The sequence below is a fragment of the Pipistrellus hanaki genome (genome assembly GCF_964339955.1).
Source record: "Pipistrellus hanaki genome assembly, chromosome: 15".
NCBI lineage: Eukaryota > Metazoa > Chordata > Mammalia > Chiroptera > Vespertilionidae > Pipistrellus > Pipistrellus hanaki.
The window spans coordinates 44,800,294-44,827,512 of NC_140517.1; the positions used below are offsets into that span (position 1 = coordinate 44,800,294).

Genomic DNA, 27,219 nt, shown 5'->3' on the forward strand with positions numbered 1-27,219 from the left:
ACGGGCCCCTCCAGGAGGGGAGCAGGGCGCTGGCATGTGGCAGGTCCCACATATGCCCGCCCCTCCTCCCAGCTCTGAAACCCCACTGCTCCCTCCCTTCTCCCAAGGGCCTGAGCGAGAAACCAGGGAGGTGTGTGCCCCCTGATGCACGCCCCGCCGGCCCTCCCCCCTGTCCTGGGGGCTGAATGGCGCTCCCTGAGGGGCAGAGACATGGCTGAGATCCTGGGTATCCTGGGGGTGCATCAGCCTCCTTCCGGGGCCCCTGGGAGGGCGGAGTTCCGAGGCGCTTCCCCTTGGGGGGTCCTCAGTGCAAGTCTGGGCTGGATGTCTGGGCATGGTCATCGGGGGCGTGGCCTGGACGCGGCCCCTCCCCAGGGGCGTGGCCAGGCTGGAGGGGGTAGCCAATGGGAGGAGGACCTGGGAGGCTGGCGAGGGCGGGGCGGGGCCACGTGGGCCGGGGAGGTGGAGTCCCAGGAGGCAGGGAGGCTGAGTCCCAGGCAAGAGGCCGCCTGGGGGGAGCGCGGGTGTGGCCGTCTGGGGGGCGGGGGAGCCCAGTCTGGGGGCGCTAGAAGCCCCGGATGTGGCAGTAGGCCTCGAGGCTGGCGAAGAGGATGTAGAGGAACCAGAGGCCCAGGAAGAGCGCGGTGGTGGCGATCTTGGGGCCGCGCGGGCCGCCCAGCTCGCCGCCGATGTGCGGCCGGCGCCGGTACAGCAGCACGGCGATGCCCACGAAGGCGAAGACGGTGAAGAGCGTGACGGAGAAGGCCAGCGTGCCGGTGCGCACCTCGAAGGGGCGGCCCTGCACCGCCCAGTACACGGCGGCCACCGACCAGGCCACGCCCAGGCCCAGGAACACGTTCACCGCGTTGGAGCCCGTCACGTTGCCGATGGACGCGTCCGCGCACTGGTCCTGCAGCGCCGCCACCTTGCTGGCGAAGGTGTCTGCGAGCAGAGACACGCGCGGGTCACCCCAGCCCTGGCGCCCACCTGTCCCCTCGCCCGGGTCCCCTCAGACCCACATCCTCCCCGCGGCCTGCGATCCAGACCCGGGAGGCGCCGGCCCCGCCTCTCCCCTGCAGGCCTGGGCACCCTACAGCCCTGGGCACCCTGCGGCGGGCAAGGGCCTGAGGCCCTGATCCCACCCAAGAGGGAAGTCCCTCGACATCATCCATCATCCATCGCCATCATCCATCATCGCTACGCCTGCTCTACAGGACCAGACGCCTGCTTTCTGTAGAACTCGCTGCCTCATTTCTGTGGGACTCGCTCCCTGCTTTCTATGGGACTTGCCTACATTCACTGGGATCCACTGCCTGCTTTCTTTCTTTTTTAAAAAAAAAAAATATATTTTTTATTGATGTCAGAGAGGAAGGGAGAGGGAGAGACAGAAGCATCAATGATGAGAGGATCATTGATGGGCTGCCTCTGGGACGCCCCCTATGGGGGATGAAGCCCACAACCCCAGCATGTGCCCTGATGGGGAAAGGGGAATGGAACCATGAGCTCCTGGTTCACAGGTGGATGCTCAACCACGGAGCCACGCCGACCGGGCCGGGCCACTGCCTGCTTTCCATGTGATTCATCTTTTTCCTGTGGACCTCGGCCCGCTTTGAGGGACTCACGGCCTGATTTTTGTGGGATCCACTCTGCTTCCCGTGACCCGCTGCCTGCTCCCCGCGAGCCCAATCAGCCCATGGCCACCAGGCCGGGTAAGATAAGTGCCAGGCTCCACCCCATGCAACCCTTTCCTGTCAGTTCCCCACGTGGTTTCTGTCTAGCAAGGGCCTGGCTTCTGTGGCTCCACCCGTTCCCGGACATCCTGCTAATAACGTGGGCCTCTGGTCCGGAGGGCAGGCTGGCAAGGCCGACATGTCCCAAGGGCTGCTTTCCTCGGACCCCTGGCTGCTGACCACAGCGACGGGGAAACAAAGGGTCCGGCCTCCCCCCCACAGGGCCTCCCTGCTCCTGCAGGAACGCCAGCCCCGGACACCCCGTTTGTAAGGACTCTCACCCGGGTTTATTTGGGGAGAGGGGGTCACGGCACTGCGTTGTAATGGGACATAAGTGACGGTCTCTGAAACCCCGCTATCTTATTTGTAGGGTGCCTCTGCCGCCTCCACCCTCTGGTTTCTTCTCGCTCCCTCATCTTCCTGAAAGCTTCAAAACTCACTGGCCTGGCCGAAACCGGTTTGCCTCAGTGGTAGAGCATCGGTCTGCGGACTGAAAGGTTCCAGGTTCGATTCCGGTCAGGGGCATGTACGTTGGTTGCGGGCACATCCCCAGTAGGGGGTGTGCAGGAGGCAGCTGGTCGATGTTTCTCTCTCATCGACGTTTCTAGCTCTCTATCCCTCTCCCTTCCTCTCTGTAAAAAATCAATAAAATATATATAAAAAAAACAACAACAACTCACTGGCCTGGTTCCCATCATGCCCAGCAACATGGGTCTAGCTGGTTTCTTGGCAGGGGTGGGGGGCGGAGAGGAGAAACTATCATCCCGTTTCTATGGAGCCCATCATCCATCAGGCCTCCTGCGTTCTACAGGGCACTCCACTCACAGTGAATCGCCCCCCCCCCCCAACACTGTGTCTATTATCCCCCAGGATATTCCTCTGGGACCTGCCCCATGTGTTCTGGATGGTTCTATCAGCCTATTTCTGCAGGACCTTTCTCTTAGGCCTCCCTGCCCAGCGTCTCCGGGACCCTCGCCCCCCAGCGCCCCCCGGAGGGTTACCGGGGATGGAGGTGCCCAGGGCCACGAAGACCACGGCGTTGACGGAGTCCTTGAGGCCCACGGTGCAGCCAAAGTGGGAGGCAAGGTCCCCGATGAGGGCGGTGAGCAGGCCGATGACCAGGATGCAGACGCCGAAGCAGGCCCAGCCGTGGCAGTACTCAGTGGGGGGCACGCAGGCGAACAGCACCTTCCAGAACACCGTCAGGAAGTGCATGACGTAGTCAAAGCACGAAGGCAGCCGCTCCTCCCGGGACCCGTCCTCCTCCTCCTCCTCGTCCCCTGTGGGCACACGACCCAGCTGGGGCAATACACACCCATGCCCCCTTCCTCGCCTGCAGCCACACTCTGTTCCGGTCCCGTAAAATGAATCGCTCTCCCAGGATCCCTTGAAGCTAGGTGTGTCCATGTTAGAAGCTAATAACAATACTTTCCCAGGATCCCTTGCAGCTAAGAGAACGTTAGACCCAATGTTAGGTAAAAAAAGTGTTTACTTTCCCAGAATCCCTTTAGGTTCCAGGAGGCCACATGCCCAGTTAAAAATATCCAGCTTCCCAGGATCCTTTGCTGCTAGGCGTGGCCACATCCCTTTACAGCTACTCGACAGCCATGTAGAAACATTCTCAGGTAGACAGGTGTAATCTGCAGGAAGAGGTGTTCAGTTTCTTTGATTCGTTGCAGCTAAGAGCAGCTACATGCTTGATTTCCCAAAATCCCTTGCAGGTAGAGAGAGCCACGTATCCAGCTAACAGTCACTTCCCCAGAATCCCTTGCAGCTAGTAGCCCTAAGCTAAATACTTGCTTTCCCAGAATCCCTTGCAGCAGCGGCCAAGTGACCCAGTCTGGCAAGGAGGCCCAAACAGAGGGTTTCTGGAAAGCTCTAGCTTTCCTGACAGGGGCGGTGTGTTGTGGATGTGCCTTCTAAGCCTTTCGAAGACGCCTCATTCTTAAGAGTCGTTGGTGTCCGCTATGGCGACCAACACCGACCCGCTTTTGACCTGCAGTGAGTGACTTGTGTGATGGGAAGGCACAAATGCCAAGTTGTCCACCCCCCAACCCCCCTACACTGACGAGCACAAAGCAATGAATGAAGAGCAACGAGCACACGAGCGTGCCAAGCACAACATCTGGAAGGCTGCTGCTGAGAGACCCCGTGACCCCTGACCCGCCGGTCACTCAGAACAAGTCGGGGAGTGAAAGGCAGGCGGCCACCACGTGACGAAGCCACTTCCGGTGGGGCAGCCCCGTGGCCCCGCCGTGGAGGCCACGAGAGCTGGGCGGGCTCCGGGATTCGGGTCAATTGTTCCTTCCCCAGGTTGAGCCACTCGGCTTGTTAAGGAAACAAACGCTTGAATTTATAAATGCTTCGTTAAGTGGTTGTGTGTGTGTGTGGTTTTCTGGTTCTGCACGTTACCTCTCAAAGAAGGGGGTTTTTGCTGCGACCCCAAGTTGAATGGAACTGGGAACTCACACTGGACAGGCATACTGCCCCTGACCTCCTGCTCCCTCTCTTCCTGCCTGGAATACAGACTCGATGCCTGGAGGGGCCGCAGCGGATTTGCAAGCAGGAAGCAGAAGCGGAGAAATAAAGACATGGCCTGGGGGTTGAATGACATTACAAAGCTGCTGCTAACTTGCCTCCTGCTGGTTTTTTTGTTTTTGTTTTTTTCCCTCCCATGAGAAAAAGAAACTCAGTGCTCTTAAGCCACTTGCGGCCCAGTTGTCTGTTATTTGCCACCGAGCGTACCCCTCACTGGCCACAGGGAGACAGGGCTCAGGCCAAGGCACAGAGGACACACTCCTGTTTGCATCCGAAGACACAGCTCAGAAGCCTCCTCCTCCAGGAAGCTCTCCCGACCTTCCACCTTAGCAAGCCCCCCCCCACCCCCCCGCAGCTCCCGGAGGGCCCCTGCCCACCCTGGGGTGTCACTCTGGTGACAGGCCTGCCTCCCACACGGGACTGTGAGCTCCCCAGGGGCAGGGCCTGAGCTGTCCTGGTCATCTCTGTCCCCATCTACAGGGTCGGGTCCAGGGGTCCCTGAGAAGTAGATGTCCCAGAATGTGGCCTCGGTGGGAGACACCCCTTCATTTCTGAGTTCTTGGCCTGCTGCCCGCTGCTTCTCTTTCCCCAAAGCCCGGTGTTTCTGGATCCCACCTCCGACCGGCTTCTTTCCGACCACAATTCTTGTGTTCCGGTTCCCTGGCTAGGCCCCCCTGCTGGAACACTGGTACTGTGTTGTCCGCCATCACCCTGAGCTCCTCCGCAGCTCTTTCTGGGTTCCCCGTGGGACTTCAGGCCAGTCCCCCCTCTTCCTCGGGGGTCTCTGTTTCCCCAATGTGTACCACCGGCTGGGACCCAAGTGTCCTAGTGTCCGTGGCCACAGGGGGGCAGTAGGAAACCGTCTGAGGCCTAAGGCGGGTGGAAACCTTACAGGGAGGGTGTCGCTGGGTGCTGTGGTGACTGTCTCCATGGCAACAGAGCAGCCCAGGCTCTATCTGGGGCGGGCAGGCCTTTTAACCTGTTTCCACCCTCCAATCTCCAGGCGAAAGCCTGGGCGGGACCTCGCCTGCCCCTCTGTCTCTGTCCGCCTTTCTCTCCGGGTCTGTCTGCCCCTCCCTGACCCCTGCCGTTTACTGACTTCATTCTCTAGTTGCTCTCATTTCTTCTGCCTCTGTCTTTCTCTGGCGAGTCTCTTTGAGTGCCTGTCTCTCGTTTGTCTCTGATCTTTGTCTTTTCTTTTTGTCTGTCCCTCGCAGTGTCTTTCCTGTTCTTTTCTTTCTCTCTCTGTCTTTCTCTCCTTGTCTCTCTTTCCCTCTCTCTGTCTTTCCGCTCATTTCTTTCTGCATCTCTCTCTCTGCCCGCCCCACCCCTCCCTCTTCTCTCTCCCTTCTTCCTCACCACTTACCTGCGCTCACCGTAATTGCCTCCAAAAACTGCTCCCTCCACGAATGGGTCCCAATCACCAAAGCCAAGTTCGTTTTCTTGATGAGCTTATCCACCGTGTTCTGGGGATGAAAGGGTGGGAGAGAGATTGTTGTCCACCATCACCCAAGGCTGCCCAATGAGGGGGACTGGGGTTGGGGCCCCGCACCCCGAGCTCAAGGGTCCCCGACCTTCCATGCCCCAGTGCTACTACCCTGTTTCCCCGAAAATAAGACAGTGTCTTATATTAATTTTTGCTCCCAAAGATGCGCTAGGTCTTATTTTCAGGGGATGTCTTATTTTTCCATGAAGAAGAATACGGTACACATTTATTGTTAAATGAAAATAAAGGAAATTTATTACCTGTATACAGTACGGTAGTACGGTGGTTGTCAACACAAACCAGACAAGCTGTGAATCCTACAGTATCAAGAATTTACTCATTTATTCAAGGACAATCATGTCATCATCTTCTGGAACATCGTCATAACAATCCAATTCCTGAATTTCCTGGTGAATTTCTTGTGACTCCATTTCTTTCAGAATCAGTGGACCAAATCTCTCATGTTTAGCCTAGGGGAGGGCCTTATTTTCTGGGGGATGCCTTATATTTCACTCAGAAGAAAACCTGTAAGTAGGTCTTATTTTCGGAGGATGTCTTATTTTCGGGGAAACACGGTAGCAAAAGGGAAAAGGGAGGCGTGTGCTGTCCATGGTGCTGACGGAGGGACCTGGATGGGGGCTGTGGACCCCTGGTGGCCCCTCTCTCGGAACCCTCACAGCCGATCCTCTCTTAGACTCTCTCCGAGGAAACTACTCAGGCAAAACTCCAGCAAAGCGAGGCCCCAGACAATCACCTTAAAATCATACGACTCTTCAATGATGACCTCCAGCCGGCAGTTTTCCCCGAGAACTGGCTTGCCCATCTCTGCTATCCTCCGAGCCTCCTCCTCCTCGGCCGTCAGCTTCCTGTCCCCATCCCCTGCAGCAGCACAAGGGGTGGGAGTTAGACTCCAGGGAGGCCTGCCTAATGGGGCCCGTGATGCCTTCCCTGCCTGTGTCCTCTGGAGAGCCACCCGGTGACACCCCTCCAGCCTGGCCCAGCCTCCTATCTGACCATCACCTGCCCCAGTTCCCATGGCTGACCCACAAGGTTCCGGCGGTGGGCTCTGAGGTGGGCACTGTGTGCCCTTGGGCAATGCTTTAGCCTCTCTGTGCCTCAGTGTTCATATCTATACAATGGACACAAGGATAACACCTACTTCATGGGGTAATTGTAAGAGTTAAAGAAAAGAATTAATTCATGTGAAGTGTTTAGAACAGTGCTTGGCACATGATAGTCAGAAAAGCTACTTTTTAAAAATTATTATTATTATCACGGACATCATCACCACTCTTGAGGGAGGAGGTCTGGTCTCTCTACCAAAGCTCTGAAAACATCCTAGAGTGTGGCTGAGCGAGTGTGGAAAGAAGGGTGATTCAGTAAAGATCTAGGACCTTGACTCCTATGGCTGCCCCTGGATTCATTTATCTCCCCAAAGTGTGTTGATCCTTTGCTCCAAGCCAAGCACCAACCACCCTACCCCTCTGAGGAAAGCCACCCACACTCTCAGAAAACTTCGCCTGAGCAAGGAATGACTTTTGTGTTCATCTCCTGGGATTCGGGGCCTATTTGTTACAGCAGCTGGTATTACTTACCCTGACCATTACAGTCTTTAGTCCAGCCTTCACCATAACCCCAAACGCCAATTCTATCCTCTCACCACCTCCAAGTCACTGAACCTAGCCTCCACTCTTGGACCCTGACCCTAATTTTACTCACCAATCTGAAGACCAGCTTCCATCTCAACTCTAACCTTGACCAAGTCTGAATCCTGGTCTCAAGTCCTAAGTCCTGATCCTGATGAACCCCAAGCCTGACTCCCTCGGTCCTCACCGCAGACCCAGTTTGGATCCTATGACTTACTCCGCCCCCCCTCTGACCTTAACTACAAACAGAACAATCTCGGCCTCTGAACCCCGAGCTATAACCCCAAACTCAGCTGGCCCTACCAACTCAAAGTCTAACTTTTACCTCACCTTCCACCGGCCTCAAACCTCCCCTGGAAGAGCGGTTTGAGGCCCTGACCCTCCCTGATGCCCCCGGCAGGGACCCCCTTTCCAGGAAAGCCAGGAGGTAACTCCACTCACCTTGATTGAGCAGCAGAGCTGGGGAGAGACAGACAGAGAGAGAGTGAGACCGCTTCCCTGGGAAGCTCAGATCCATGAGTTTGAAGGAGCACCCACAGCTGACCCCCCCCCAAGGGTCCCCGCACCCTGGACCTTTTCTCTCTCCCACAGCCCGCCCCTCACCCCTCACCCCTCACCCCTCACCTGAAATCCCTCGCTTGAGCCACTGCGGCTGGCCCAGCTCGATGAAGAAATTGTCCTTTTTCTCGTATTCCTCGTCGTCCACGATCTTCACCTGCAGGGTTTTCCTGGGCGGGGGAAGCAGGACACCCGGCGTGAGGCCCCTCCCCGAGCCACCGATGACTCCCCTCAGCCACCCCGTTCCCGGAGCCCCGCTCTGTCCAAGGTCCTGTCATCTCACCTAGTCCCACAGCCATCCTCAGAGGAAGGCCCTCCCTCTCTCTCTCTATCTCTCTCTCAAAAAAAAAAAAAATGTATATTTTATTGACTTTTTTACAGAGAGGAAGGGAGAGGGATAGAGAGCTAGAAACATCGATGAGAGAGAATCATTGACCAGCTGCCTCCTGCACACCACCTACTGGGGATGTGCCCGCAACTAAGGCACATGCCCTCGACGGGAATCGAACCTGGGACCTTTTCAGTCTGCAGGCCGAAGCTCTATCCACTGAGCCACACCGGTTTGGGTTCTCTCAGTCTCTTATTATCCCCATTGGCAGGCACAATCCCGGAAACAGCCGAGGAAGCTGAGGGTTATTAAAGAGCGTCAGGGGGTGTCCCATACAACCTAAGTGAGGTCGAGCCTTCTTCTGCTCAGGGCGTTCAGGAGGACCCCTCTCCACCAGGACCAAGGCCAGAGTCCGAACGGCCACGGGGTCCTTGCTCCCTTTCTGGCCCCACCCCCTCCCCAGCTCATTCACTCCAGCCACACCAGCTTCTCACTGTCCCTTGGACAACCAGGCCCGCGCAGGCCGCAAGGCCTTTACAGGGCTGTGCCTCCCACCGAGAACGCTGTCCCTCCAGGCTCACTCCCTCGCTCCTCAAGTTATCTAACTCTACCTTCTTTTTCTTTCCTTTTCTTAAAAAAAACCCTTTGTATTGATTTTTTACAGAGAGGAAGGCAGAGTGATAATTAGGAACATCGATGAGAGAGAAAACATCAATTCAGCTGCCTCCTGCATGCCCCTCCAGGATGTGCCTGCAACTAAGGTACATGCCCTTGACCGGAATCGAACCCGGGACCCTTCAGTCCATAGACCGACGCTGTATCCACTGAGCCAAACTAATTATGGCTTTATTTTCTTTCCTTTTTTTAAATATATATTTTCTTTATTGATTTCAGAGGGGAAGGAGAGAGAAAGAGAGAGACAAAGAGAGATATATATATATATATATATATAGAGAGAGAGATGGAGGGAGAGAAACATCAATGGTGAGAAAGCACCATTGATTGGTAGCCCCCTGCATACCCTACCATGGGGATTGAGCCCGCAACCAGGCATGTGCCCTGACCTGGAATCAAACCATGACCTCCTGCGTTCATAGGTCAACACCCAACCATTGAGCAACACGGGCCAGCCCCACCTTCTTGTCCAATGAGGCCTATTCCCACCATCTCCTTTAATACTGAATTCCACCCCTGCCCGCCCCCACCTTCCCTAACTGTGTCCCAGCACACCGTCCACCGTGTGCGTTTATTTCCTTTATCCTTTGCCCACGTGTCCCCTGGCACTAAAATGCAAGTTCCCGCAGGGCAGGTATCCCTGTGCGTTTCCGTTCTCTGCGGACTGCCCAACGCCAAGGAGGGGGCACCTTCCACAGGCCTCTGTTCACTGGAATCCCTCAGCCCAAGAGACCGCCGGCTTCTTGCCTTCTGTCCCGCATACGTCTGAAAGGCTAGCCGAGCGCTCATGGATTTCCTCAGCATCCCCGCTGCTATGGTAACCGGGGTGTGGCCAGGGAGGAGGCGACCGAAGCCATACCTCCCCTTCAGGCGCACACAGCCCCCTCCATCCCAGAGACCCACAGCCCCAGAAAACCCACACGCCGCCCCCGGCAGTGCACCCGGCGGCAGGAACCACAAGGCCCGGCCCAGAACCCAGAAACACAAACACGGGCCCACACAGTCACCCAGAAGAGGAAGCGCCGCCAATCACACGGCCCCCGCCCGCACGCCATCCCGCCCGGCAGCCCTCCCCTGCGCGAGCGGCGGCAGCGTCTCTCTCGGGGACCAGATGCCCCTTCCCACGACGCCCCCGCCACAGCCGCGGCGGCGGCACGGCCAACCTGCAGACCCCCCCTGCCTCCGTAGATCCCGCTGGTCATGCCTTTTGGTTCTGTTTTCCTTTCCTGTCTTTCTCTCTCTGCATCTCTGCATCTCTCCAGTCTCCCGGGCCCTCTGCCCATCTCTCCGCCTCCCGATGTCTCTACTTCTCCGTCTCTGTCCCCTGTCTCTAGCTGCGACCCTCTCTGGCTCAGTCTCTCCCCAGCTCTCTGCCTTTCTTTATCCGTTCTCTCTCTCTGCCTGGGTTTCTCAGTGCTCGCAGAGTGGGACGGCGAAGCCAACGAAGCTCAAGCAAAAGGGTCTCAGCAGGCCCATCTCAGCACACGGCAGACCCATCTCAACGCACAAATGCACACGTCGCTGTGACACCCATGCACACACACACACACACACACACAGAGCAGTCGTGTGGGGACATGGGCCTACCTCCACCCTCTCCTCCTCTCAGGATTATTTTAACTTTCCTGTGGGTGGAAAGAATGGCCGGCCCCCAACTCAGGAGTGGGCCGGGAGCTGTCCGCGGTGCTGAAGCACCTTGCCAAGGAGCAGGAGCAGCTGACATACGCCCCTCACGCACCCTGACCCACGCAGACAGCTGCTGGCAGTGTGACACGCCGACAGGGACACACACACACACACACACACACACACACACACAGGGGCGGCGCTCACTCTCAGAGACACGCCATGATCCACCGACAGGCAGTGACTGACGCGCAGTGACACGGACACCAGCTGGCGCCTTGACAGGCACGGCCTCGGGGGACCCAGGAGGAGAAACCCAGCTGGTGGGGACAGCGAGAGGGACTGGAGCGAGACGAGGGCAGGGCTTCCTGAGATCAAGCCTGACTTTCCATCCCCCTCCTGCCTGCCCTCCTGTTTCCTGGAAACGCACGCTCCCGCCCACGGTGGCCTCTGATCGCAGACCCATTCCGTTCTCACGCTGCTTCCTGGTGTCTCTTGCTACCTGGCCTCTTTGTTTTGTTTTTTTTTTCTCTGTGGCTTCCCCTGGACCTCTCCTTCCCCGAGTCCTTCTGAGGTGCTCATTCAGATGATCTCTCATCTCCCCCAATCTCTCCCTTCAGCCACCTCAGTCTCTCAATCTCTCCCTCTCCCTCTCCTTTTATTTTATTTTTTTAAATATATTTTTTATTGATTTATTCACAGAGAGGAAGAGAGAGGGATAGAGAGTTAGAAACGTCGATGAGAGAGAAACATCGACTAGCTGCCTCCTGCATACCCCCTACCGGGGATGTGCCCGCAAGCAATGTACATGCCCTTGACCGGAATCGAACCCGGGACCCTTCAGTCCACAGACCAACGCTCTACCACTGAGCCAAACCAGCTTCGGCTCCCTCTCCTTTTAAAAACAAATGTTTTTATTGATTTTAGAGAGAGAGAGGAAAGGAGAGGTGGAGAGAGAGAGAGATAGAAACGTTGGTCTGACAGACATTCCCACCAGGAATCAGGAATCAAACCCCTGGGAACTGAACCGGCAACCTTTTGGTGCAGGGGGCAACGCTCAACCAACTGAGCCACACTGGCCAGGGCTCCCTTGCTGTGTCTCTGTCTCTCAGTTTCCTTCTCGCGTTGTCTCTAAGCTTCTGTCTCTCTCATGCTCTCTGTGTCTCTTTTCTGTCTGCCTCTTTCTCTCTCTGACTCTGAGACCCTGGCTCTGCCTCTCCCTATCTCTACCTCTTTCTCCACATCTCCTCTATCTCTGAGTATCTGTCTGTCTGTCTCTTCTTGCATTCTCCCCTCCACGCATGGTGCTCTGAGCCCCTAAGCCCGAGTTCTCAACCTGAGCCCGACAGACAGAACGATGGAAAGGCACAGGGAACTCATTCCTGAAACATAACCCGGCCAGAGAGCTGGATACTGAGGACAGAGATCTGGAGATTAGCGGAGACCCAGGGGGAGGCTGCGGGAGGGAGAGGCCGCAGGGGCGCACAGGGGAGAGGCGGGGGGAGAGGTGGAGAAAGGTGAGAAGCTGGGCGAGGCCCAGGCACGGAGGTGGGGGGAGGAGGAGGAGGGGAAGGAGCGCGGTGGGGGCTCTGCGCGGTGGAGGAGCGTGGGCGGCAGGCGGAGGGAGACAGACGGGCGTGCGGGGGCGGCGGAAGGCAGCGGGCACAGGGGGACAGGCGGGCTGCAGCCCAGGCAGGCGGGTGGGGGAGGTGCGGCTGCAAGCACCCACCGGGGAGCCTGGGCATCTGTGTCAGGCCTGTGTGGCCTGTGTCTGGGCGTCACAGCAGCCCTGTTTCAACATGCCTGTCTGTGACATTCTGTGACTGTGTGTGTGTGTGTGTGTGTGTGCTGGTTGTGTCTACAGATGTACGCCAGTGCACCCAGCCCAACTCCCCAGACTCCAGCCCCCCAGTTTCCCAGGCCTTGCCCCCCACCCCATATTGCTACTCAGTCTTTTCCCAAAGCGGTGCCCATATTTCCCTTAGGGCTCTCGTCTCCCCAGGGGCCACCTACTCCCCATCTCCTTAGATCGCCCACTCCCGCTGTCCAGGTCTATTTCCTCATGTCCCTACCCAGACTCCACCCGTGCCTTAGGCCCTAGTTCCATCCCACAGACTCGCCCTCCCTTTCATCCTCTTCCCGCTTCCGCCGGACCCTCCGCTCGTCTCCGCAGGCCGCACTCCAGCTCCACCCACTCCCAGTGCAGCCTCCATACGCTCTGCCCTTCTCCTACTCTTCTCTGACCCTCCCCCCCTCCCCCAGTCCCAACTTCTCCCCAAACCAACCAGTTTCTCCCAGGCCCCGCCCACCTCCCTTCCTATCACCGTGGCCATGCCATCCCATCCCTTTTCCTCCCTCCCCTCTCCCGACCCGGCCCCTCTCTCTGTTCCCAGATCTTTCCTTTCCATGTCTGTCTGCCTGTCTCTTCTTGCACTCTCTCCCCTCCACGCATGGCGCTCTGAGCCCCTAAACCCAAGTTCTCAACCCAAGCCAGACAGACAGAACGATGGAAAGGCATGGAGAACTCATTCCTGAAACATAACACGGCCAGAGAGCAGGATACTGTGGACAGAGATCTAGAGATTAGCAGAGACTCAGGGGGTGGTTGTAGGAGGGAGATACGGCAGAGGCGCATAGGGGAGAGGTGGAGAAAGGTGAGAAGGTGGGCCGAAACCGGTTTGTCTCAGTGGATAGAGCATCGGCCTGCGGACTGGAAGGTCCCAGGTTCCATTCTCGGCAAGGGCATGTACCTCGGTTGTGGGCACATCCCCAGTGTGGGGGGTGCAAGAGGCAGCTGATCAATGTTTCTCTCTCTCATCGATGTTTCTAATTCTCTATCTCTCTCCCTTCCTCTCTGTAAAAAATCAATAAAATATATTTTAAAAAAAAAAAAAAAAAGAAAGGTGAGAAGCTGGGTGAGGCCCAGGCACAGAGGTGGGAGGACCTTCCTAGGCCCTGCCCATCACCAGACCACGCCCATTCCCACCACCACACCCCGCCCACCACCAGGCCCACCCACTCATTCCCCGTTCCCGGGCAAGGACCCGCCTCCTCCATCAGGCCCCGCCCACCACCAGGCCCACCCACTCATTCCCCGTTCCTGGCCAGGGCTCCGCCCCCTTCAACAGGCCCCTCCCCCAGAAGGCCCCGCCCCCTCCCGGGGCCCGGGCCCCGCGCACGCGCGCTCACATGGTCTCGTCGTCGCCGAACTCGAGCTCGCCGCACGCGTCCTCGTAGTGCACGCCGCCGCCGCGCGCCGTGCCGTCCACCGTGCGGTAGGGGAGGCGCACGGTGCCGCGCGCGCCGGAGCTGCGCACCACGCGCACGTCCACGGTGCCCATGCACTCGCTCACGTGCAGCAGGCGGTCCTGGAAGGAGAAGATGCCCGCGTGGTCGTCGTCCAGGATGGTGACCGTGGCCAGCAGCGGCGCCACCAGCCGCCCCTTGGGCCGCCCGCCGCCGTCGGGCTCGAACATGCCCTGCGCGTCGCCCACGCGCAGGTTCAGCAGCCGCACGAAGAAGTGCTCGTCCTCCTCGAAGATGTCGTCGTCGATGATGCCGATGCGCAGCTCCTTCAGCGTCTCGCCCGGCTTGAACACCAGCGTGCCCTCGCTGCAGCGGAGGGGCGGGAGGAGAGGGGCAAGGGCGGGCGGTCAACAACGGGGGCAGAGGGAGTCAGGGCAGGCTTCCCGGAGGAGGGGGCAGTGCCACGGGACAACAGGCATTAAACAAATAATACTGAGGGGGCCCTAACCGGTGTGGCTCAGTGGATAGAGCGTCGGCCTGCGGACTGAAGGGTCCCAGGTTTGATTCTGGTCAAGGGCATGTACCTTGGTTGCAGGCACATCCCCAGTAGGGGGTGTGCAGGAGGTAGCTGACTGATGTTTCTCTCTTATCGATGTTTCTGACTCTCTGTCCCTCTCCCTTCCTCTCTGTAAAAAAACCAATAAAATATATTTTTTTTAAAATTAAAGCCAGAGAGGAATGCACAACAGAGCTGAGCGATTCGTGAATCTGCGCGGGGGACTGGCTGTGTGGGATGGCGGGACCAGCGACCTTTGACTGGTTCAGGGAGAGGGTGGGAGGGAGGGGTGGCAGATGGAGAGCAGATGGGACCGGTGCGGAGCTCAGCCACCAACACTCTCTCCCCTCCTCTGCCTCGGTTTCCTTCATGGCTCTTGCCACTTCCTGGCGTTTCTGTGTATCCGGCGTGTGGTTCCTAATGGCCCGTCTCTCCCTAATTGCCCGTGAGGACGCTGACTGTTTGGGCAGGGATTTTGTGGGTTTCAGTGGCTGCTGCCTCCGCTGCCCAGGCCCATTTCCGGCACAGCAGGCACACCACAGGTACGATTATTTTAGGAATCCATGGGAGACCTGCACGCCCGTGAGCTACGGCAGCTATACTGCAAAGCTACAATTCTCCAAAGAGTGTGGTATGGACAGACCCATGAAGAGATAAAGAATTCTGTGGGCCACAGGAGGGCAGGGAAGTGATTTAAAAAATATATATATTTTATTGATTTTTTACAGAGAGAGAGAGAGTAAGAAACATCCGATGAGAGAGAAACATTAACCAGCTGCCTCCTGCACACCTCCTACTGGGGATGTGCCCATAACCAAGGTACATGCCCTTGACTGGAATCAAACCGGGACCTTTCAGTCCGCAGGCTGACGCTCTATCCACTGAGCCAAACGGGTTTTGCCAGTGATCTTGCTGGCATTTGTATGGTGAGCCAGCAAAGAAAGCACCTGGCACCCAGTAGGTGCTCAGTAGGAATGGCTTGAAGGAGGGAAGGTCCCAGGTCTGTTCAAAGGGATGTGAGAAGAGGGCAGTTGAACTCTGTAGGGCACAAGGGGTGGGTTGCTTTATGGTGGAGCCAAAGACCTGGGGGCAATTGGGGCACCATGGCTCCCCTCTTATCCTACTTCACATTCCCACGCGGTGCTGACATCACCTGATGTGCTTTTTAAAAAAATATATTTTATTGTTTTTTTACACAGAGGAAGGGAGAGGGAAGAGAGTTAGAAACATCGATGAAAGAGAATCATCGATAAGCTGCCTCCTTCAAAACCCCCACTGGGGATGTGCCCGCAACCAAGGTACATGCCCTTGACCAGAATAGAACCTGGGACCCTTCAGTCCGCAGGCTGATGCTCTATCCACTGGGCCAAACCAGCTAGGTCTTTATTTAAATTGTCAAAAAGGAGTGAAGGAATGAATCCTGCAGGCCTGCCCATACTCCCACCGAGGATATGTTTATTGATTTGAGAGAGAGAGAAAGGGAGAGAGAGATCGGCTGCCTCCTATACACGCCCTGACCAGGAATTGAACCCACAACCCAGGTCTGTGCCGACCTGGAATGGAACCCGCAGAGCAGAGCGAGGATGGGCATGGAAGCAGCCAGGAGCCCCAGGGGCGCAGAGGAGGCCCCTCGCACAGCCCCCACCTCCCGGCCCCGGACCCACCTGCCCCGCACCCATCTGCCCCCGCACCCACCTGCCCCAACACCCACCTGCCCCGCACCCATCTGCCCCAAACCCACCTGACCCCGGGCCCACCTGCCCTGCACCCACCTGCCCCAAACCCACCTGACCCTGGGCCTACCTGCACCCGCACCCACCTGCCCCAACACCCACCTGCCCCGCACCCACCTGCCCTACACCCACCTGCCCCCGCACCCACCTGCCCCAAACCCACCTGCCCCCGGGCCCACCTGCATCCACACCCACCTGCCCCCGGGCCCACCTGCTCCCGGACCCACCTGCCCCCCACCCACCTGCCCCCGGACCCTCACCCACCTGCGCCCGGACCCGCACCCAACTGACCTCGGACCCGCACCCACCTGCGCCCGGACCCGCACCCACCTGACCTCGGACCCGCACCCACCTGCCCCGGACCCGGACGCACCTGTACTCGTAGTCGGAGCCCGCCTTGGCCGAGCCGTCCTCCGTGCGGTAGTCCACGTAGAAGGTGCTGTTGCCCTCGCCGCCCTGGCAGGCCACGGCCAGCAGCACGGAGCCGCAGTTCTCCAGGCAGTGGTACAGGCCGGGCTGGAAGAAGATGCGGCTGGCGCCGTCGTCCTCCTCCTCGGCCGCGGCGTCGGCCGGCCCCGCGCGGCGGGACGCGTCGGCCGCGTGGCGCCGCAGCACGTTGCCCGCGCCCGTCATCATGCGCGTGGCCTGGATGCGGTAGAAGGCGCGGCTCTTCTGCTGGTGCAGCAGCGCGTAGTAGTTGGCGATGCCCACCAGCTGCTCCAGGTCCTTGTCCGGGTGCTTCTGCTTCAGGTCCTTGAGGATCTGGATGACCTCGCGGCGGCTGGCGTCCAGCTCGCGCGCCTCCGCGGGGCCGGCGCCCGGGCCGCCCGCCTCGCCCGCCGCCTCGGCGCCCACGAACGCGCCGTCCATCTCGATGCTCTTGGGCGGGTCGCCCTCGGCGCCGATGATGATGCCGCTGCGCGGGTCGGTGCGGTAGCGCTTGTACACGTACTTGTAGAAGAGCAGCCGCTTGTCCGCCATCCAGGCGAACACCACGCACACCGGGAAGAAGATGAGGGTCAGCAGCGCCTCCCACACCTGCGGGCGGGGGACGGGGGCGCGGGTCAGCGCGGCCACCAGGGGGCGCGCTCCGCCCCCCGCGGCTGGGTCCCGGCACCCCGCCGGTGGTCCCTCTCCTGCATCTCCCCACCTCTCCCATCTCCCCACCTCCCCACCTCTCCCATCTCCCCATCTCCGACCTCCGTCTCTGCCTCTCTCTTGTCTCTGTTCCTCTCTGTCTCTCAGTCTCCTCATCTCTGTGTTGGTCTGTGCCTCAGTCTTGTGTCTGTTGTGTTTTATTTTATTTTTTTAAAATAAATTTTTCAAAAACATTTGTATTGATTTCAGAGAGGAAGGGAGAGGGAGATCGAAACATCAATGATGAAAGAGAATCATTGATTGGCCGCCTCCCGCATGGCCCCCGTTGGGAATCAAGCCCGAAACCCAGGCATGTGCCCTTGACCAGAATCGAACCCGGGACCCTCAGGTCCGCAGGCGGGTGCTCTATCCACTGAGCCAAACCAGCCAGGGCTGTTGGGTTTTTTGTTGTCTACCTTTCCTCCTCCTCCTCCTCTCTCTTCCTTTTTTCTTTTTCTTTTTTTTAAATTCCTACCAAGGATATGTTTATTGATTTGAGAGAGGGAGAGGGAGAGAGGGAGGGAGGGGGAGAGAGAGAGATCGGCTGCCTCCCATATACACCCTGACCAGGAATCGAACCCACAACCTAGGTCCATGCTGACCTGGATTGGAACCCCTAGCGTTCTGGTGTCTGGGCCGGCGCTCCCACCTGCCAGGGTCCCCGCGTCCTTTTGCATATTTTGTGGATTTCTATCTCCTTCCCTAAGGAGATGCTTCGAAGTCTGTGTGTGTCGCTCTCTCCCTGTCTCTCTCCTGGTCTCCTCATCCACCCCCTTCTCTCACGCTGAGGATCCTGCTCAGCTGCCCCAGTGCCAGGAACCAGATATTCTCCCACCACCAAGGCGGCCCCTCCCGCAGCCCCAGCCCCAGCCCCGGGGCAGAGCTGTGACTTCCTGCCTCCCCCCCCAAAGCCTCCCTCCACCCCCCACCACCCCAGAATGCAGCCTGGCAGGGCGCCTGGGGGGCCGTTCTCAGAAGCGGGCCCTCAGGGACAGGGCTGATTCTAAAAGAGGCACAGCCTGGCTCCTCAGCCTCAGGAACCCAGCTCCCATGTTTACATGCCGCCTCCCCAGAGAGCCAGCCGTGCCCGCCAGGCTCAGGCCCTGGACGTCTGGCCCACGAGGTGGGCACATCCCGAGACCGAGTGAGCAACGCCCCGGGGCACGCAGCATCATCCGCTCCTGACGTGGAGAATACTCAAAATGTGAAACTACTGTTACTGCTATTGTTATCCTTACTGGGCTCATTGCAAAAGCGTCCACTCACACGTGGCAGTTCACCCTGAAAATAGCCGGTAAAGCCTCAGATGGAGCCCAGCCGGCCGGCACGGCTCACTGATGGAGCGTTGACCTATGAACCAGGAGGTCACGGTTCAATTCCCGGTCAGGGCACAGGCCCGGGTTGTGGGCTCGATCCCCAGGGAGGGGCGTGCAGGAGGCAGCCGATCAATAATTCTCTCATCACTGAGGTTTCTCTCTCTCCCTTCTTCTCTGAAACCAATAAAATATATTTTTAGCTGAAACCGGTTTGGCTCAGTGGATAGAGCATCAGCCTGTGGACTGAAGGGTCCTGGGTTCGATTCCGGTCAAGGGCATGCACCTTGGTTATGGGCACATCCCCGGTGGGGGGTGTGCAGGAGGCAGCTGGTCGATGACTCTCTCTCATCGATGTTTCTAGCTCTCTATCTCTCTCCCTTCTTCTCTGTAAAAAATCAACAAAATATATATATTTTAAAAATATATATATATTTTTTTTTAAGAAAGACAGCCCAAACTGGTTTGGCTCAGTGGACAGAGCATAGGCCTGCAGACTCAAGGGTCCCAAGTTCGATTCCGGTCAAGGGCATGCACCTTGGTTGCGGGCACAAACCCCAGTGGGGGGTGTGCAGGAGGCAGCTGATCGATGTCTCTCTCTCATCGATGTTTCTAACTCTCTATCCCTCTCCCTTCCTCTCTGTAAAAAATAAAATAAATAAAAAACTCGTTAAAGATAAGGAAGAGAAGCTGTTGCTCAGTGGTTAGAGCACCAGCCCGGGGACCGAAGAGTTGTGGGTTCAATTCCAGTCAATGTGCTTCGACTGCAGGCTCATGGCGTATGCCGAAGGCAACCGATGGATATGCCTCTCTCACACTCTCTGTCTCTCCCCCTTCCTTCCACCCTCCTTAAGAACCAATGGAAAAAAATATACTCGGGTGAGGATGAATAAAAAGACAAAAAAAAGATGAAGAAGGAAAGAGTAGAGAGGATTTACCATTTGATGGCCCCAGAGGTACTGAGACATGAGTCTGGCCGGGAAAGATCTTTTAAGATCCAGTGGCCACGGGCCCTGTCACTGTGTTTGCTGAGGGCGCGGAGAGAAGGCAGGATTGGAGGCGGTGAGACAGCAGGTGGGTTTGCGGGAAGACGCTGTCCGGTGAACCCCGCCTCCCGCACCGCACCGGCCGCCGTGTGTGCTGCGGGGGACCCTCTCCCCATCACAGGACAACCTCACGCCCCTACGAGCGGCTTTGCTCCCTGGAGGGACGCTGACGGAGACCCTCGCCGGCCCGTCTGCCTTGTGGGGCCCCCACGGCACAGGGAGGGGAGGCAGACCCCTCAGGTTCGGTGGGCAGGCACGCCCCCGCGGGGGGTCAGAACCCCAGGGTGCTTATGGGTGCGCATCCTTGGGGAGCTCCGGCCCGCGGACATCCAGAGGTTCCTGGGGCAGCCCCCCCCCCCCCCATACACGTCCTGCCGACCTCGTTTCGAACCGCCCACTGGACAGTCTGCCAGGGAGAGCCCGCCTCTGACAGGGCCCTGAGCTCCGCTCTGACCTCGGTGCGCGGGAGGCTGGCTCCTGGGCGGATTGCTCCTGGGCAGATCCCGGCCGGCGCTCGTTTTTAACCTCTTGGCGACCCCCGGCCACCTGCTCCTCTGTCTGAGTCCTGGCATGGAATGGTCTCTGACCTTTTCTTTCTTTCTTTTTTATTTTTTTTTTAAGTATATTTTATTGATTTTTTTTTTTTACAGAGAGGAAGGGAGAGAGATAGAGTGTCAGAAACATCGATGAGAGAGAAACATCCATCAGCTGCCTCCTGCACACCCCCTACCGGGGATGTGCCCGCAACCAAGGTACATGCCCTTGACAGGAATCGAACCCGGGACCTTTCAGTCCGCAAGCCAACACTCTATCCACTGAGCTAAACCGGTCCCGGCTTTTTAAAGATATTTTCATTGATTCCAGAGAGGAAGGGAGAGGGAGAGAGAGATAGAAACATCAGTGATGACAGAGATTCATTGATCGGCTGCCTCTGGCACACCCCCTACTGGGGATCGAGCCCACAACCCGGGCACGTGCCCTTGGGACCCTTCAGTCCACAGGCTGGCACTCTAGCCACTGAGCCGAACTGGCCGGGGCCTGTTCTCTGTAAGCAGGTGTCGGCCTGAGGCTCCCTCGTCAGCACTGTTCAGCAGTCACACGGAAGCACTTACATGGGGAAATGCACACTGTTCTGAGAGGTCACTCTCCTGTATGTCACAGTTCAGGCATCGCACAGACCCGGGGAAGCCAGCAGCAGAGGCAAGTTCAAGCTCATCCATGAGAAGAACAGCTCACCCTCACTCGGTCCCTGGTGGGTGGCCCTAAGCCCTCCCACAGGCAGCCGTTGAGCGGACCCTCACGCAGCCCGGTAAAGCTAGCACTACGGTGGCCCCCAGGTTACAGGCGGGGAAACCGAGGCACAGAGCAGGTAAGGGACTTGCCCGGGGTTACACCGCTGAGAAGCAGCAGAGGTGGGATTTGAACCCAGGCCTCTGGCTCCAGGGCCCACCAGCTAAACTCCAAGGCTAGAAGACCTCCCTCTTCTTACCTAAGGATCTCCCGTCAGCAGAATAAAGGGCATATAACAAATTATTGGTTATAAAAAAGGAGCATCAGGTATGAAGGGCCAAAAACGATTGGTCGAGCCCTGGCCGGTGTTGTATGGTGGTTAGAGTGCCGGCCTGTGCACCAAAAGGTCTTGGGCTCTATTCCCGGTCAAGGGCACGTACCTGGATTGCTGATTCGATCCCCAGCCCCAGTTGGGGCCCATGCGGAAGGCACCAATTGATGTGTCTCTCTCACATTGATGTTTCTCTCTCTCCCCGCCTCCCTCTCCCTCCCTCTCTCCCTCCCTCCCACTCTCTCCCAAGATCAATGCAAAGAGTATCCTCAGGTGAGGATTAACGACCACAAAGCCCCGGCCGGTGTGGCTCCGTGGTTGAGTGTCGAACCCTGAACCAGGAGGTCACGATTTGATTCCCAGTCAGGGCACATGCCCGGGTTTCAGGCTTGATCCCCAGGAGCGGGCCTGCAGGAGGCAGCTGGTCAAGGATTCTCTCTCCTGGGTGTTTCTATCTCTCCCTCTCCCTTCCTCTCTCTGTAATCGATAAAAACATATTTTTAAAGAACCAATGGTCTAGCCGAGACTGGTTTGGCTCAGTGGATAGAGCGTCGGCTTGGGGACTGAAGGGTCCCGGGTTCGATGCCGGTCAAGGGCATGTACCTTGGTTGCGGGCATATCCCCAGTAGGGGGTGTGCAAGAGGCAGCTGATCGATGACTCTCTCTCATCGATGTTTCTAACTCTCCATCTCTCTCCCTTCCTCTCTGTACAAAATCAACAAAATACATGTTAAAGAGCCAATAGTCTAGTTCAACCCCTTCCATGGTTCAAATGTGAAAACCGAGGCTCAGAGAGGGTGCCGGCTTCGCCTGAGGTCACACAGCACTTCTGGGGAGAAGCCGGAGCCAAACTCCGCTTCTTCCTGCCCAGTTCAGAGCATCCAGGAGGAACTGGGGCCATCTTACCTCGTGCCAGCTCCGTCAGCTGTTCCCAAAACCTCCCCTAACCCTGGTCTTTGTGCTCCTCTCTGTGTTCCAGAACCCTCCGTGGCGTCTTACACCCTCTGTTCCCTGCAGCCCAGCCGGCTCCTTCTCCGGGGAAACCTCCCCCCCACCCCCTCCCTCTCCACCTCTCCGCCGCGGTGTCTAAAACTCGTTTCACAGTTCTGGTGTAAATCCTCCTCAAAGTCCATTTTGGAAACCTTGTTAACAGCCTGAAAACTGTGACAGTGTCCCGGCCGGGTAGCTCATTGGTTGGAGTGCCGTCCTGATAGGCCAAGATTGCGGGCTCTGATCAGGGCACATACAAGAAGCAACCAACCGCCTGCCCGGCCGGCGTGGCTTAGCGGTTGAGTGTCTACCTGTGACGCTCAACTTGGGAACCGGGAGGTCACGGTTCTATTGCCAGTCAGGGCTCATGCCCCGGTGACAGGCTCGATACCCAGTGTGGGGCATGCAGGAGGCAGCCGATCAATGATTCTCTCTCCTCTATCATCACTAATGTTTCTCTCTCTCCTTTCCTCTCTGAAATTAATTTTATATATATATATATATATATATATATATATATATATATATATATATATATATATATTTTTTTTTTAAAGAATCAGCCATAGCTGGTCTGGCTCAGTGGATAGAGCACCGGCCTGAGGACTGAAGGGTCCCAGGTTCTATTTTGGTCAAGGGCATGTACCCCGGTTGCAGGCTTGATCCCCAGTGTGGGGCGTGCAGGAGGCAGCTGATCGATGATTCTCTCTCATCACTGATGTTCCTATCTCTCCCTCCCTCTCTGAAATCAATAAAAATATATTTTAAAAAAGGATCCACCAATGAATGCATAAATAAGAGAAACAACAATTGATATATCTCTCGCCCCCCCCCCTCCTCTAAAATGCATAAATAAAAATTAAAACTAAAGACAAAAGAAAACGGTGACACAGTGCGCTGTACATGGCAGCCGGAAGCTCAGGGCCACAGCCAGGGTCAGTCGCAGTGGCTGTCTTTCCCCACCAGCCCCCTCCCTGTCCGCTGCTGCTGCCTCCCTCTCCGCCTCTCCTCTCCGCCTTCTCGGCCCTCAGTGCTGCCTTTGAATCGTCCGCAAAGAATTTTTATGCCTCTACCTCCGAGACCCTTCCCGGAAAGAAACTGTAACTGGGCGAAACCTGACAGATATGCAGGAATACATTACACTCGTGTGAAGGAATCCTGGGAAGCCTCAGCTAAATTATGCATGCGTGCAAATGAATTAGGCAGGCCCATAAATAAATTATGCAAATGCAGGCTGCAGCCTCGGGATTGTGGGAGATAAATTAGGCAGATGTTTTAAACGAAGGCTGGACCGGATGCCGGTTAAAGACGCCGGACAGCGAGAGGCAGATGGGCGTGTGAGTGTGGGTGTACATCATGCAGCTGGGTCTCAGTTTTGCCTCACCATTGGAATAAATTATGCAGAGTGGTCGTTGCTGGGGACTGGACTCCTGCCTGTGCTGCTGTGAGTAAAAATTACAGTCAAGCCCTGACCGGTTTGGCTCAGCGGATAGAGCATCTGCCTGCTGACTGAAAGGTCCCCGGTTCCATTCCCATCAAGGGCATGTACCTTGGTTGCGGGCACATCCCCAGTAAGGAGTGTGCAGGAGGCAGCTGGTCGGTGTTTCTCTCTCATCGGTGTTTCTAACTCTCTACCCCTCTCCCTTCCTCTCTGCAAAAAAAAAAAAAAAATCAATAAAATATATTTAAAAAAATTACAGTCAGGTGGCATACATGATCCTCACATCAGAAATCACTGGTGAAGGGTGACTGGAGAGTGCAAACCCTGACTGCGTGTCTGGGAAATACAGAGTCCGAGGAGGCAGATGTGGGCACATATCTGTGTGTGTGCGTCCACGGATAATTATGCAAATTGCACCCGGTCCCCAGATCAATTAGCACTGTCAGGAAACACGAGGCTGGCTTACGCGACCATAGCGCGAACTGTACAAACGGGGCAGGTCTGAGGGGAAGAGGGGGAATCAATAATGCAGGAGGCAGGGAGCGCGGGGAAGCGTGACCACACCTAGGGAGGAGCTGGCTCCCGGAACAGCAGGGTGCATTGCACAGACCACAAGGACTCCGCGGCCCACGGGGCTCCCTGGTGAGAGCTCAGAGGCGCCCCTTCTGGGGGTGGGACTATCGCCCATGGCAACCTCCCCACCTCCTCCTCCCCACCCACTCGGGCAGAGGAGCGCTTTCCAGGGCCTGGAGCACCATCGAGACTTGGCTTGGGAGCACCCTCGGGACTCCAGCCCCACGTGCCCTCCCTCTCCAGCCCGAAGCTCTTGCTCAGGGCGGGACCCGGCGCCCTCTGGGGTCTGAGCATGCGTCGCTGCAGATGCAAACCCGGGGCCCCACCCTCTGGATTTTGCAGACGCGCATGCACCGAGGCGGAGCGCCCGGTCCCTTGCTCACCTGGACCACCCCCGGGGAAAAGACGGCCAGGATGAGGTACAGCCAGACGTAGGCGAAGATGCTCCAGGAGGCGGTGACGAAGAAGACCCGCAGGTGCTTGATCTTGCGGCTCTCGCCGGCCGGGATGACGTAGACGCACACGGCGATGACCACGAACATGTTGAAGGCGGCGCTGCCCACGATGGTGCCGGGGCCCAGCTCGCCCGCCTGGAAGTTGTGGCCGCACACCTCGATGACGGACAGCAGGATCTCGGGCGCCGAGGAGCCCAGCGCCATGAGCGTGAGGTTGGACACCGTCTCGTTCCAGATGCGGACGGTGCCCACGCTGGTCTCGCCGTTGGCCTTGGTGATGGTGATCTCCTTCTCCTTGGACGTGATGACCTCGATGGAGGCCATGAAGCGGTCGGCGATGATGGACACGCCCAGGAACATGTAGACCATGGCCACGAAGTACACCACTGCCCGAGCCGCCTTGTCGCCCAGCGAGGGGTCGTCTGGCTCCCAGACGGGCAGCAGGACGCCGGGCTGGCAGCGGTTGGAGCCCTGGCAGACCTCCGTGCTGGTGTCGCTCTCATTGGTGGGCGAAGGCGGCAGAGAGGGGGTCGGGGTAGCCGCCCCCGAGCATGGGGGAGCCCCCAGGAGGAGCGCAAACCCCACCAAGGCCAGGGCAGCCATGGAGGGAGGCGGGGTCCTGCGGGGGAGGAGGAGGAAGTCTGGGTGAGAGGAGTGCACCCCTCCCTGACACACGGGAGTCAAGGCTTGTTGGGGATGGGGAAGGAGGGAGAAGCTGAGGACCGATACAGGGAGGATGGAGACCGAGGAGAAGCTGAGGACCAATGCGGGGAGGATGGAGACCGAGGGAGAAGCTGGGGACCGATACAGGGAGGATGGAGACCGAGGGAGAAGCTGAGGACCAATGCGGGGAGGATGGAGATGGAGGGAGAAGCTGAGGACTGATACAGGGAGGATGGAGACCAAGGGAGAAGCTAAGGACCGATACAGGGAGGATGGAGACCAAGGAGAAGCTGAGGACCGATACAGGGAGGATGGAGACCGAGGGAGAAGCTGAGGACAAATGCGGGGAGGATGGAGACCAAGGAGAAGCTGAGGACCGATACAGGGAGGATGGAGACCGAGGGAGAAGCTGGGGACCGATACAGGGAGGATGGAGACCGAGGGAGAAGCTAAGGACCGATACAGGGAGAATGGAGACCGAGGGAGAAGCTGGGGACCGATACAGGGAGGATGGAGAATGAGGGAGGCAGACAGAGACGAAGATAGACACAGAAAGACACAGAAAGGCAAAGACAGACGCACAGCAGATGGGACTGTAAATCGGTCTAACCACTCTGGGAAACCATTGCTGAACCATGTGCACACCACAACTCAGCAATTCTGCTCCCAGGCTTTACCCAGGAGAAACAGGTCACGTGTCCACCAATAGACTAAACATACACAAGAGTGTTTAAGAGTGTGTGTGTGTGTGTGTGTGTGTGTGTGTGTGTGTGAGTGTGTGTGTATTATATGTATACTAGAGGCCCAGTGCACGAAATTTGTGCACTGGGATGGGGGGGGGGTCCCTCAGCCCAGCCTGCACCCTCTCCAATCTGGGACCCTCAGGGGATGTCCAACTGCTGTATGTCCTTATGGGATTGGGCCTTAACCGGCAGTCAGACATTCCTCTCAAAATCTGGGTCTGCTGGCTCCTAACCACTCGCCTGCCTGCCTGTCTGATTGCCCCTAACTGATTCTGCCTGCAAGCCTAATCACCCCCTAACCGCTCCCCTGCCAGCCTAATTGATGCCTAGCTGCCCCTTGCCAGCCTGATCACCCTCAATTGTCCTCCCCTGCCAGCCTGATGGCCCCCAACTGCCCTCCCCTGCTGGCCTGATCACCCCTAACTGCTCTTTCCTGCCAGCCTGATCGCCCCTAACCACCTCTGCCTCGGCCTCTGCCACCATGGCTTTATCCTGTCTAATTAGCATGCTACCCTTTTATTAGTATAGATATGTGTATATGTATGTATGTATATGTATGTATGTGTATATATGTAAATTTATTGCAGAGAGAGGAAGGCAGAGAGAGACAAAGATAGAAACATCAATGATGAGAGAGAATCATTGATCAGCTGCCTCCTGCACGCCCTCCACTGGGGATTGAGCCTGCAACCGAGGCACATGCCCCTGACCAGGAATCAAACCGAGACCTCCTGGTTCACAGGTCGTCGCTCAACCGAGCCACTCCGGCTGGACTACAAGCGTGTTCACAGCAGCCTCACTCCTAAAAGCTGCCACTTTGCCCAGAAGCCTGTCAGCAGTAAAACGGAGAAGCATCACGGGGGTCACACCGAGGAATAGTATACAGCACTGAAAAAGGAGTGGGCTACTGACACACCCAACAACACAGACGGACCTCACAGACACACACTGCATGAATGAAGCCAGGCACTGATAGGTGGGCGAGGTGAAGGGCTGGAGGCGACGCATCAGGTGATTCTAATGGTTCCCAACCTGGCCCTCAGAGCGCTCATGCTCGGAGTCGGGCTGCAGGTGCTGGGGTGTCTGTCTGTCTGTCTGTCTGTCTGAGGTGAGGTTGAGAAGGGGCAGCTGGAGGGCCTGTCACCCCCCCTCACCTGGTGGCAGGTGTCTCTCTC

At 57.4% G+C, this 27,219-nt stretch overlaps 1 protein-coding gene across 2 annotated transcripts in view; it reads right to left on the reverse strand.

The window, feature by feature from the left end:
• Window positions 1–328: 328 nt before the first annotated feature.
• SLC8A2 (solute carrier family 8 member A2) overlaps window positions 329–27,219 on the reverse strand; it is a 30,434-nt gene continuing 3,543 nt past the window's right edge. The window contains exons 2-10 of one of the 2 annotated variants that reach the window (XM_084905857.1): window positions 24,567–25,257; window positions 16,496–17,160; window positions 13,777–14,199; window positions 8,025–8,128; window positions 7,842–7,859; window positions 6,509–6,633; window positions 5,635–5,734; window positions 2,732–3,010; window positions 329–942 (exon numbers count right to left, since the gene is read on the reverse strand). In XM_084905857.1, the coding sequence (XP_084761983.1) occupies window positions 566–942; window positions 2,732–3,010; window positions 5,635–5,734; window positions 6,509–6,633; window positions 7,842–7,859; window positions 8,025–8,128; window positions 13,777–14,199; window positions 16,496–17,160; window positions 24,567–25,241 (2,766 nt within the window). In that variant the 5' untranslated portion in view covers window positions 25,242–25,257 and the 3' untranslated portion in view covers window positions 329–565. The remainder of the gene's footprint in view (window positions 943–2,731; window positions 3,011–5,634; window positions 5,735–6,508; window positions 6,634–7,841; window positions 7,860–8,024; window positions 8,129–13,776; window positions 14,200–16,495; window positions 17,161–24,566; window positions 25,258–27,219) is intronic. The other variant, XM_084905858.1, reaches the window with a different exon arrangement.